The sequence below is a fragment of the Erythrolamprus reginae genome, unplaced genomic scaffold (genome assembly GCF_031021105.1).
Source record: "Erythrolamprus reginae isolate rEryReg1 unplaced genomic scaffold, rEryReg1.hap1 scaffold_288, whole genome shotgun sequence".
In the NCBI taxonomy this organism is placed as follows: Eukaryota; Metazoa; Chordata; class Lepidosauria; order Squamata; family Dipsadidae; genus Erythrolamprus; species Erythrolamprus reginae.
The window spans coordinates 387-13,362 of NW_027248654.1; the positions used below are offsets into that span (position 1 = coordinate 387).

Below are 12,976 nucleotides of genomic sequence, written 5' to 3' on the forward strand. Positions count from 1 at the left end.
CCCCCCCCCTTTCAGTGTTCCCCAGGATTTTGAAAATATGAATAATGTGCCGCGGCTCAAAAAAGGTTGGGAAACACTGCAATAGTCTGATGTTCATTTGCTTCACAAGTTTTTCAAATTTCTTCAAGCTCAATTTCACTGTATACTTTGTTCCTGATTATGAATGTTCTTTGATCAGCCAGTTGAAGTTCAGTTATCTTTAAGTCAAAATTGAGTTGTTGTTGTTGTTGTTGTTGTTGTTGTTGTTGTTGTTAGAAGTAATAGTAGTGGTAGTATGATAGAGCCAAAATCGGTAGTATTTCAAAATGATTTTATTCTGTATTGAATATAATCATAATTTGGGGATCACCGATATTTTATTTATGTTTATTATATTTCATTTCTTAATCACCCTTCTCCCTCAGATAGTCATGTTTTTTTATTAAATTATAGCTACGGGTAGGGGAAAAACATATATTTATTACATTTGTAAGCTTCTTGACACTCAGCTGTTATATATTTTTGTTTCTTCTTCTTTCTTGTATGTGTATATATTCATATGCATATTCTTTATAAAAAGTTATTTTAAAAAACATAGTCAACTGTGATCAACAGATAAGATCACACTCCCTAACCCTGAAATTTATTAGGTTTCAGTAAATTATAACTAGTCAGTAGTAGAGAAATGTTTATTTGAATTCTCTTAATAGGTTTATATAGAATTTGGAAATAGTGACAACTGTGATTAGGGAGCTTGTTTCAAAGTATAATAGTAAAAATGTAAAATTGTCATGTTCACTTCTGAAGAACCATAACTGTCCATTATCAGTGGAAATAATCACTTCTATCATCCCTTTGCAAAAGGGTAGGAATTAGTTTCTAATAGTTGTTTCAGAAGGAAACATACGTTAAAAGTATTTATGATACTTATGCATAAAGTTTGATTCTAATTTCATCTCAGTATTACTGAAAATTTCTCATATACCCTCTGTCTATATGAACCACTTTGAATCCCAGTTATTCTTTGTCACGTAACTAAGTTTTCACTTTCACAGTGTTGGAGAGCAAGAGGCCTCATTGGAAGCAGCCCTAAGGCTCTTGCAACAATTCTATCTGGATCTGGAACAGTTTCTTGCCTGGCTTTCAGAAGCAGAAACAACTGCTAATGTCCTACAGGATGCCACACATAAAGAGAAAATCCTAGAAGATGCTCAAGGAATATGGGAGCTCATGAGGCAATGGCAGGTAAGCTAAACAATTGAAATATTGTTTAGCAATATTGTAATGATGAACTATTTTCACATGAAAATGCCTCAAACCAAAACAATCAAAGGCTTTTAAAGTTATCTCTGAATATCTCTCTCTGTTTATGAACTTTAAATAAATATTCATAAAAATATAGACAGTAGAGAAAATTGATTTCATATTAAATAAATCACATGTTCAGAAGTTATACTCTTTGTCAGGAACAGGATCCACATGAACAGGAGTAGGAGCAGGAACAGGAACAGGGCTTGTAAGTTGCCCTCCCCACTGTAGTCTCTGTTTGCAAACTGATAATTAACTTGCATTGTCCAGAGAGGGGTGAGGTCACTGCCATGGCAAGACGGCTTCTCCTTCACAGGAGCGATGCCGAATCCCTGCTGTTTGGAGGTGCTGATTCCAGACGGATTGCCCCAGAACCTCCCTGGAGGAGGGGTGGAAAAGGGATCTTCATCTCCTGCTATTTTGGGGCTGGCACACCATGTGACAGGTAGATTTTCAACCTTGACCAGCAGTGGATGAAACAACCTCAGTCGCCATAGCTGCGGTGACTATGTACTGGGAAGATTAGATCTGAAGTGTCGGGAGTCATCTGGAAGGAGTCATTTGAAAGAAACATAAGCTCTTGTGTTGGACGCTGAGAAGATTAAAAGTTTTTTGAAAGGGTGAGCAATTTTGCCAGAGGGGACCTTGATTTTAAAAGTTTCTTTGTTTCGGAAGTTGGGCAGAAGCAGAAATGGCTGCAGTTGTACTATTTTGGACACATTATTCAGCATTTAAATAAAATTTAAATTCACTGAATTTGTCCTTGATGCAATGGAACTAGGCAGATTCTTTTCTTTTTACAAGTAAAAAAGAGAAACTGAAAATAAACAGAAAGAGAACATCTGGGACTTGAACTTTATTTGAACTTGGAAAGGGTGAGAAGGAAAAAAGGATATAATCTGTCTTGGAAAATTTTGGCTTCTGGATGTTATAAAGATTAATTGGATATTTGAATGAAACTTTTTTATATATTAACTTTTCAAAAGATGGAAGACATAAGAGATTTGTTCAAGGATATACTTAAAGATCTTCAAGAATGGAAAGAAGAAAATAGAAATGACAACACCGGTTTTTATATTGTAAGCTCTTATCAAGATTGCAGCGAAATTGAAGGAGGAGAGTCTTCAAAAGCTGGAATTGAAGGAGCAACAGAGAAATGAAAATAGAAAAGGGTTATCAGAGGGGCTTTCTCAAAAGGAACTGATTAAAGGACATAACATTAAGGAAATAGTGGTTTTTATAAATGAATCAGAAAATGGTTTGATTGAAGAAGGGGTTGATGGGGTTGATGGTCATATCCTTGATTTAAGCACTACTTTAGGCACTAAGAAAATGAATAATAGATATGACCTGATACCCCAGAAATGGCAGAGCAAGAAAGAAGTCAGAATGGAAATGAAAAAGATTATAAATTTTGGTAAAAAGAGAGGCAAGGAGAAAATATATGGGTTTAAAATGATAAAAAATAAAAGCCAAAGATGGATTGCCAAAGATGGTGTTTGAGGAGGGATGATTATTAAATATGCATTAATTATGAAATGATGTAGTTAGACTCACTAGGCGTTGTTTTTAAGATACATTTCAAGTTATTACATTTTACTGAAGTATAGAATTATATAGAAATAGATAGAAATACTTTGATCATTAGATTATTGAAATTAATGGGAAAGATAATGACAATGAAATGACAAACATTTGAATAATAATTGATTATGATTTGAAATGAAATATGATTATAATATTCAGATGATTATTAATTGAAGATTTTAAAAAATGGTTTGGTTATTTTTTATATTGTTATAATACTGTTATAATGATAGAATTTGGTTTTTTCTTTGTCTATTTTGCCTTTTTCTCTCTCTTTTTCTTCTTTTTTCTTTCCCTTTCTTTTTTGCATTACAATGTTCTTTCTTTTTTATGGCTTGTAGTTGATAAAGTCTTTTTTCTTGTAAGGTTTTGGAAAATACTGTTGGTACATGGTTGTCATCAGTATTGAGGGTTGCCATGTATGTAAACTACCAATTGTAGTTTGATACAATATACCTTTAAGGCAGGGTTCTCAAACTCATGGCTCGCGGGCCAACTGCGACCCTCACAATAATAGTTTGCAGCCCCCACCTCAATATCAAATTTTAATGTTAGTGTGGCCCGAGTTTGATACGAATGGCACTTTTCAGTGTTGTGTCCGGGGCTGAATGAACCTACTAATCACGATGGGGTATATTGCTCTTGGAGGTGGGACATCAGTCAGCCTTATTGCGAATTTGCGCCATTACCCCGGGCTCAGAAGTGGAGGCAGACATGAAAATTGCTACTCTGCAAGACAGAAAAAATGCGGAAAAGACGCATTGGCTAAAGTTTAGTCGCTAAACACTGAAACAGTGACACCAAGAGGAATTATATATAACACAGCCCCAAACATATCTTTTTCAAAGCCTACAGTGAAGAGAAAGGTTGGTGATGAGCACAGACAATTTCAGGAAAAGTGGGAAGTGCAATATTTCTTTGTTGAGCACGTCATTACACAACTAGACATGTTGAGGAGTATCAGATCCAGGGGCTTAAAGCACAGAAGGCTTCGTGCTTTTTTAGAAGAAATGGAATAAGAATATGGGGATGTGCTCTACTTCACCGAGGTAGGTTGGCTCAGCAAGGGAAACATATTGAAGAGATTTTTTGAGTTGAGAGCAGACGTGAAAACCTTCATGGAGAAAGATGGGGTTGCTGTTCCTGTGCTAAGTGCTCCAAAATGGCTTATGGACTTAGCTGTTTTTGTCGATATCAATACATGAGCTTAATGTACTGAACAAGAAGTTACAAGGCAACTTGTCAGTGCTGCCTATGACAACGTGAAAGCATTATCTACAAAACTTACGTTATGGAAAGCCCAGCTTTCTCAGACAAACCATTGCCATTTCCCAGCATGCAAGGCACTCATGGATGCAGGCACACCATTCAGTGGTGAGTATGTGGATGTCATTTTGAAGCTACAGGAGAAATTTGATCACAGATTTGCAGACTTCAAGATGCACAGAGCCACATTTCAAATTTTTGCAGACCCCTTCTCCTTTGATGTGCAAGATGCCCCTCCTGTGCTTCAAATGGAACTCATTGACCTGAAGTGCAACTCTGAACTCAAAGCCAAGTTCAGGGAGTTGAGTGGAAAAGCAGACAATCTCAGGCAATTTTTGAGAGAATTGCCCCCCAGCTTCCCTGAGCTTTCCTGAATGTTCAAACAGACCATATGTCTTTTTGGAGCACATATTTCTGCAAAAAGCTCTTCTCCACCTTGAACTTCAATAAGTCCAAATACAGGTCCAGACTTACTTATGAGCATCTTCAAGCCCTACTGAGGGTCTCAACTGCTTCTTCCCTTAAGCCAAATTTGGCTTGGCTATGCGAGAGTAAGCGCTGCCAGATCTCTAGCAACAAGAAGTAGGCAGAAGAAGCCATGTTCAAAACAGTTTATGTTCAACGTTCCATTCATGTTCAGAAAGTTAAATGTTAAATAACTGTTAATACAGACATTTGAACCTGAATAATAATAATTACATTTCTCTAGTCAGCAACTATATGTGGTTTCTTCAGTCTTCTATATCTGCTGTATTATTATTATTTTCATTTTCATTTTATTTATTTATTACTGATTTATTTATTTATTTTCTTATGAATTTGTTAATTTATTTTTATTTTTTAACACAAAATAAGATGAAAAAATAAAGACATTTGATAACATTGGAATGTTTTTATAAGAGCTTTTCTTGTGGAAAACCTGATGCGGCCCAACCTCACCCAGACTGTACCTCCAGCAGCCCCTGAGTAAATTGAGTTTGAGACCCCTGCTTTAAGGACTTTGGCTGGTTCACCATAAGAGGGTGCCAGCACTCTCTCCCGATGATGATGCTGGATAGCTCATTCATTCTTTGCCTTTGCTTGTGGGGGGAGTATATTCTGCTTTGTGCTGCTATGTGTTGTTTATTTTTGTAAATATGTATATATGTAAATAATACTTGTTTAGCATACTAAGTTTTTGTTGTTACTGGCTGTATCACACATCCACACTCTTACCAAAAAACTGATCTGCGTATGTCGAAGGTCTCACAGCCTAGCTGCACCAAGACATACTAACATTGGTTATGGGCCCAGCATGCTTGGGCTTCCAACATCGCCCCTTGTCATGATTGACACCAGGTGGAATTCTCATAAAGATTTTATGCTGCAACGGCACGTGCAGATATGCTGTTTCCACATCAACATGGTGCACACAACACTTGTGCTTTGCAGCCCATACTAACCCTGTCCTCAGATATGCTGCTCTCAAACTTGGCCCAAGCGTGTTCTCAATAATAAGAAATGTTTTGAGTAGCTAAATGCCAGTAGGGAAAGTATTTGTTTAGCTAACGGCTGGAAAATTAATGCTTCTGGGGAGGGGAATGTTCGCTGTCTGTATCTTAAAGAAGCAGCAGTATTCTCATTGTATATTCCTCAGGCAAAGTATAATCTTCTGTCTGTTAATATATTAACCAAGATGGGTTATACTGTATTATTTAAAAATGACCATTGCATTATTGAAAAAGAGGGGTGTAAAATTGTTGCTGAATTTAAAGATGGTTTATATGTGATTAATGTAGAAAAACAAGCAAAAATGAATGCCACGTTTAGCAATATAAAACCGCATGATAATTGTATTCATCTTATGCACAGAAAAATGGGGCATTTGAATTTTCAATTGGTGAAAAAGACAATTGGGCTTGTTGATGGTATCAAACTTAAACTATGTTCTAGATTTGCCATGAAGAGAAAAGCAAGGTTACCCTGCAAACCGTTGTGAAGGTTTTAAAACTAAGGCTATCTTGGAACTAGTGTTTATTGATGTAATAGGTCCATTGAGAACAATTACTTATGATGGTTCACGGTTTATTCTGAGCATTGTGGATCATTATTCTAGGTTTGGCTTTGTGTATGCAATGAAGACGAAGACAGATACTTACAGGTTGTTTAGTAACTGGCTAAAATTTGTGGAAAGAAAAATTAATAAGAAGGTTGTTAGTGTGGTCTCTGATAATGGTACAGAATTTACCAACAAGAGGTTTGTTGACTTTGGTATAGAACACAGGCTGTCTGCGCCCTATAGGCCATAGCATAATGCATTTGTTGATAGAAGAGGCCAAATGCTACAGGCCATGATGAGAACCATGATAAGGGATTCTGGTTTGTCAGGACAGGTGTGGTCTGAGGCATTGCTATGTGTGAATGTGGTCTTAAATAATGTTGTTCACTCAGTTACTGGAGAGATACCATTCACAAGATGGTATGGTAGGAAGCCTGACTTGAGCTATCTTCATGTGTTTGGAGCACCAACATGGGTGCATATTCCATCACAGATTAGGAGAAAAGGTCAGCATAGAGCAAGGTTGTTGTATTTCGTTGGTTACTACAATAACCATAGATCTTTCAAGTTCTGGGATACGAACACTGGTGTGTGCAGCTACAACGCAAGTGCCAAATTCCTAGAACATACTGGATGGAATAGGGTAGAACATCCTGAAGGGACAAGTAAAGAAGTTGTCATTCAGTCTCCATTGTTTGTAGAGAAGAAGGATAGCTGCCAGAGACTGGAAGCAGTGCTGGAAGCGAGTCTGAAGGGTCAGGTGGTGAAGAGTTATCATTTGAGGAAACTCCTGGTACTAGTGAAAGTGCTCCAATAGTGGATATTTATTTATTTATTATTTATTATTTGGATTTGTATGCCGCCCCTCTCCAAAAACTCGGGGTGGCTCACAACAAGTGAAAAGACAATCCAATACATAATCCAATTAATTAAAATATTATAAATTTAAGAAAAACCCCTATACTAACATACACACACACACACACACAAGCATACCATATATAAATTCAACGTGCCCAGGGGAAGATGTTTAGTTTCCCCATTCCCCATATTAAGAGTGAAGTGAAGGTAGAGCTGTGATCTTGGCCATAGGTATTCGGCAACAGGGGATGAAATGAGCCATCTTGGTTAACATACCAGTGAATCCTTGAGAGACAGGTAAACAGGTGAGGAAGTCCATGGAAATGGTACCCCAGAGTCTTTGAGGTGTAGGCAAAGGTTGCAATAATCCCGGAGAGTGTCCAGTGGTGGCCTTGGCTTGGCGACAACGGATGCAGGAGTTAATGTAGGCACTGACATCATGGCACAGTCTGGGCCACCAAAAGGTGCAAGAGACAAGGTCTAGGGTTTTGAAGAGGCCAAAGTGGTCGGCTGCTGGATTATCATGGCACTGGTTGAGGATGAGACCTCGAAGTAGACCTGTGGGGACGTACAGCAGGTCACAGTAGTGGAGCAAGTCATCAGGTTCTAGGTCTTGCTTTCTTTGGTCGACAAAGGGGTTCTGGCGTTGTGCTTCCCGAATTTGTTCTTGAAGATCTACCGCATCGTGGACAGCTGTGATCAACGCGGGAGGTAGAATGGTACAAAGCGGAACAGGTTCTTGGGTTTGGGTATATTCAGGTTTGCGAGACAATGCATTGGCTTGTTTGTTGTCCCACTTGGAAATGTAGGTAATGCGGAAGTCAAATCTGGCGAAGAAAAAGGACCATCGGATCTGTCTCTGGCTCAATGTCCTGGCAGTTTGGAGAAATTCCAAGTTTTTGTGGTCAGTTCTGACCTGTATTTGGTGACAGGCTCCTTCCAGGTGATGTTGCCAGGTCTCAAAAGCAGTCTTGATGGCTAAAGGTTCTTTTTCCCAAATGGTATAGTTGCGTTCAGCAGGTTTTAATTTCCTAGAATAATAAGCACAGGGAAATAAAGGTCTGCTGTCTTGGCATTGTTGGAGAAGTACAGTCCCCACTCCAATGTCAGAGGCGTCAGCTTCTACAATAAACAGATGAGCAGGATTAGGGTATTGGAGAATAGGTTCTTGCATGAAAGCTTTTTTGAGGTTGAGAAAAGCTTGTTGCTCTGTGGTGCCCCATTGAAATGGAACTCCTTTCTGGAGAAGGCACTGTCAAGGTGGCGAAGTTGGTAATGAAAGTTCAGTAGTCATTGACAAATCCCAAAAATCATTGGACATCTTTGGCTCGAGCTGGAGGTTGCCAAGTTTGCAACGCATTGAGTTTTCCAGTGTCCATGGCAATGCTTTGGGAGGAAATAACATGTCCTAAGAAGTCGATGGAAGTTTGGAAAAATTGCCATTTTTCTAACTTGGCGTAAAGGTGATGTTGTCGGAGATGCTGGAGTACTTGCCGTAAGTGGTGTAGATGGGTTTCTTTAGAAGGAGAGTATATCAAAATGTCATCAAGGTAGACATTCATGAAGTGGTCAATAAAGTCCTTAAAGCTATCATTCATAAAATATTGGAATAATGCTGGTGCATTGGTAAGTCCAAAAGGCATGATGGTGAATTCAAAATGGTTGTAATGGGTGCCAAAGGCAGTCTTCCATTCATCACCTTCACGAATGCGAATGAGGTTGTAAGTGCCTCATAAGTTGATTTTGGTGAAAATGGTTGCTGTATGGAGGCGGTCCATGAGTTCAGAGATCAAAGGTAGAGGGTAGCGGTTATGAATGGTAATGGAATTGAGTTTATGATAATCACAGCAGAGTCTGAGGTCTCTAGTTTTCTTTTTCACAAAAAGTACCGGAGTGGATAGTGGTGAAGAGGAGGGTTGGCCAGGTTCTTGTCAATAAAGTCTTTTAAGGCGGCTGATTCGGGTTGAGACATTGAATAGAGGCGCCCACTAGGATGTTTGGCATTGGGTAAAAAATCAATGGCACAGTCTTAAGGTCGGTGGGAGTAATTGGTCTGCTTCTCTCTCATTGAAAACATCGGCGAAGTTGGAAATATCTGGTGGGAGGGCGCTGGCAAGCTGGGCAGGAAGTTGAGTAGTAAACGGTGGCCGGATGTAGTCGACACATTGTAGACTAGGAAAGGAAGTATGATTTTGGGACCACACAATGTGAGGATCGTGGATTCTGAGCCATGCTAAGCCAAGGACCATAGGAAAGTGGAGGCCTTTGGTGACATAAAATTGAATAGGTTCTTTGTGGTGCACGATGGTTAAGGTAAGTGGTTGGGTCTGAAATTTGATTTGTCCGGGCAAGAGAACGTGGCCGTCAATAGTTTCGACAATAATAGGAGGTGTGACTGGGCACAATGATATGGCATGAAAACGAGAGAAGGTCTCATCCATAAAGCTGATGGTGGCTCCAGAATCTACTAAGGCAGTAGCAGGGAGAGTTTTGGGTGGGTTTTTAAAGTTTACCTCAATGGCTAAGGTCAAGTGTCTTGAAGGTCTCGGTTCCTCTGCCATAGCATTGAAATTCGGTTTGGTGCCTGCCTGGCCTAAGGTTTCTTTTAGGCTGGGCTCTGGTTGTTTCCCGGCAAGGTAGCCTGGACCTGAAATGCGGGCCCGCTATTCGAGACTGAAGTAGAAGTGGGAGTGACACATCTTCTCTGAGGGCAAGTAAGTAGAAGGTGTCCAGCCTCTCCACAATACATGCATAGGCCTTCCGCTCAATGTCTGCCTTTCTCGGCTTCACTCAGGCAAGGTCTGATAATACCTAGATCCATTGGTTCCTCTTAAGCGATGACAACTGGTCGGTTTCCCGTGACTGTTGGCATCTGGAAGGGGCGTCTTGGCACGGAGTTGAAACCGTTGTTTTGAAATCTTTGGCGTGCAGCTGGTACTGGTCTGGTTTTCTCCCCAAACTGGCTTTTGTATCTGGTGACACGGTTCTGGGCAGATGACAAATTAGTCTCGATGGTCAAACAGGTCTGGTAAAGTTCATTTAACGTGTTGGGAGTTGGATGACATGTCATCTCATTCACAAATTTGGGTTTCAGGCCATCTTGGAACAGTTCCATAAGGGCTTCCTCATTCCAATTCAGGGGTGTGACTAGTTTCCAGAAGTCAGAGATATACTCAGAGATGGTCTTGTTGCCCATGTGTAATTGGCGTAACTGAACAATAGCATTTTGTATGCGCATGGGATCTTCAAATTCTTGTTCAAACCTCTGATGAAAAGCAGCATAATTTTACAGGATTGGGTCCTGACGTGCTAAGAAAGGTGTTGCCCACTCAAATGCAGCACCTTTGCACAGGCCTATAATGAAAGAAACTTTCAAGGCATCTCTAGCAAAATCCTCTGGAGAGGGATTGAATTTTTTTTGACATTGATGAAGAAATGAGGTGACTTGATCTCTTGCCCCTGTAAAAACTGATGGCTTAGCTAAATAAATCTTTGGCCTTGGTTGAATGATGACCTGCGGGGGCTGCGGGTTGATTCTGTAACGTGAAGATCTGTCCCTGCAATGCAGCCACGGTTTGTGTTAAGGCCTGCATGTCATTTGCTAAATTGGCCATCCTGAGGTGGCTGCTTGATTTTCTTTATGGGAGTCGTCAACACTGTTCTGGTTTCCGGCAAAGGCCACTGCTAATTGGAATAAAGGATTGCTAAATGCATATATTTGTAAAACACCACATCATCTTTATTTTTCTTTCCTTTGTTCCACACTGAATCATCTCAGCATGCAGCGCTAACCTCTTATCTTAAACTTCGGTATGGAAGGCAACATCCAAATCATTAAAACATCCAACAAGTCATTGTAAGATTTATGGCTAGTCAGAGTTAGCCCAGAGTCATAAAAACTGCAATTAAAAGCATACAAGGCATAGGTTACATTCAGAGCTGCTTGAAAAATCCTCCATATTTCTTAACGGCAGATTGATAACTCAACTCTTCTCTTCCGCTGATACCCAGACATGATGAATTAATTACAGTAATACCTCATGATACGAACTTAATTGGTGCAAGGAGGAGGTTCGTAAGACGAAAGGTTCGTAAGACGAAACATTGTTTCCCATAGGAAACAATGTAAAGTCAATTAATCTGTGCAACCAAAAAACCCCCCGCAAAAAAACGGCTTTCGGCGACTGCTGGGAAGCTGCGCGGCTGTTTTAAAAGGTGACAGCCGGCCTGGGGGACTTCCCAGCACCCCCTGAACCCCGAACCCGGGTTCGGGGGGGTGCTGGGAAGCCCCCCAGGCCGGCTGCGACCTTTTAAAAGAGCCGCGCCGCTTCCCAGCTGTCTCCTGAAGCCGAACGCCAAAGCCAAACTTCCGCGTTCGGCTTCGGGAGACAGCTGGGAAGCGCCGCGGCTGTTTTAAAAGGTGACAGCCGGGCTGGGGGGCTTCCCAGCAACCTCCTGAACCGAACCCAGGGTTCAGAAAAATTTTGCCTCTTCTTACAAACTTTTTTCGAGTTACGAACCAGCATTCGGGAGGCTTCTGGGAAGCCCCGCCACCCGGCTGTCACCTTTTAAAACAGCCGTGCGGCTTCCCAGCAGTCTCCGAACGCCGGTTCGTAACTCGAAAAAAGTTCGTAAGAAGAGGCAAAATTTTTCTGAACCCCGGGTTCGTATCACGAATTGTTCGTAAGACGAGGGGTTCGTATCTTGAGGTACCACTGTACTTAATTAATTAATCTGTTCTTCTCCTTAATATTTCTTCCCTGACACTTGCTCTCTTCGCCTCTGCAAGTGTCTGAAATAAGGATTTACCCATCTAGCATCTGCTTCTCTTTCACTTGAATCTGAACCCATAGAAACATCCCGTGGTTGGTTTCCTACTTCTTCTGCCCCTACCACTAATTCATAACCACTTTCTGAATCAGAATCTGAAAAATCCCCAAACTGAACAGGAGTATACATATAATATTGATTTTGATGATTTTGTATTGATTGTATTGATTTGATTAACAGAGAGATACTGAAATATTGAAGTAGAAAGAAGGCTGTTCTAGTGTATAGAATATTGAACATTGAAAATATATAAGAGTAAGAGAACACTGTATTGCTATTAGGCAACAGTAGTCTGTGTATGGTGAACTGGGATCACATTCAAAATTTGTTAGGAATGCCTTCAATTATTACAACTCTGCAACCCAAGATGGGGGGAAAGACCACCAAATTCCCTCTACCCTCGACACCACAGTGGTGCAGAAGGAGCGACTAGTAAAAAAATGACAACTATGCAGCCATCCTCTGTAATGTTAGCATCTCTCTAAAAGATGATGATCAAAATGTAGGTGTCAATAGACAGTAACTATGAAACGTTGACCAGGAATATGGGAGAAATGAGACAAGATGTCAAAAGGATTGACAAAAGTTTATGCAGCCTGGATGGGAAAATGGAATCCATCCAAGAGTCATTGAATAAAATGAACAAAGGATAAAGACTACTGAGGAATAAACTGGGAAAATCGAAACTAAGCTTCATCCAACAGAAACCCAAATGAAGTCCACCAAGTGTGACTTATAAGAAGTTATTCTTGGCCTCGAATTAGAGAAAGCGGCATTCTTCTTAAGGTTTCAAAATGTACCTGAGACCAAAGAAGAAAATATCCTGTAAACCATGGCAGAAATCATCACAAGTATCACAAACTCAACACCACAAAGAGCAATTAAGGGGTTGGATGAAATCTACAGAGTCTATACGAGCTATGCTCATAGAAATAAATTACTGAAAGAGGTTCATGTCTGATTCTCTAAAAAAATAGCGAGAGGCCAAGTCTATAATCTAGCAAGGGAAAGCACAATTACGTATAAAGGTAAAGATATCATCATTTTGAAACAGATTCTGAGACATGTAAGGGAAAAATGTTGACTTTATCATTTTTTAACCTCAAA

At 40.1% G+C, this 12,976-nt stretch overlaps 1 protein-coding gene across 1 annotated transcript in view; it reads left to right on the forward strand.

The window, feature by feature from the left end:
• Positions 1 to 1,034: 1,034 nt before the first annotated feature.
• LOC139156109 (dystrophin-like) overlaps positions 1,035 to 12,976 on the forward strand; it is a gene marked incomplete at both ends in the record, with an annotated part of 41,234 nt that continues 29,292 nt past the window's right edge. Inside the window, one exon of the mRNA XM_070731419.1 lies at positions 1,035 to 1,224. Coding sequence (XP_070587520.1) covers positions 1,035 to 1,224 — 190 coding nt within the window. The remainder of the gene's footprint in view (positions 1,225 to 12,976) is intronic.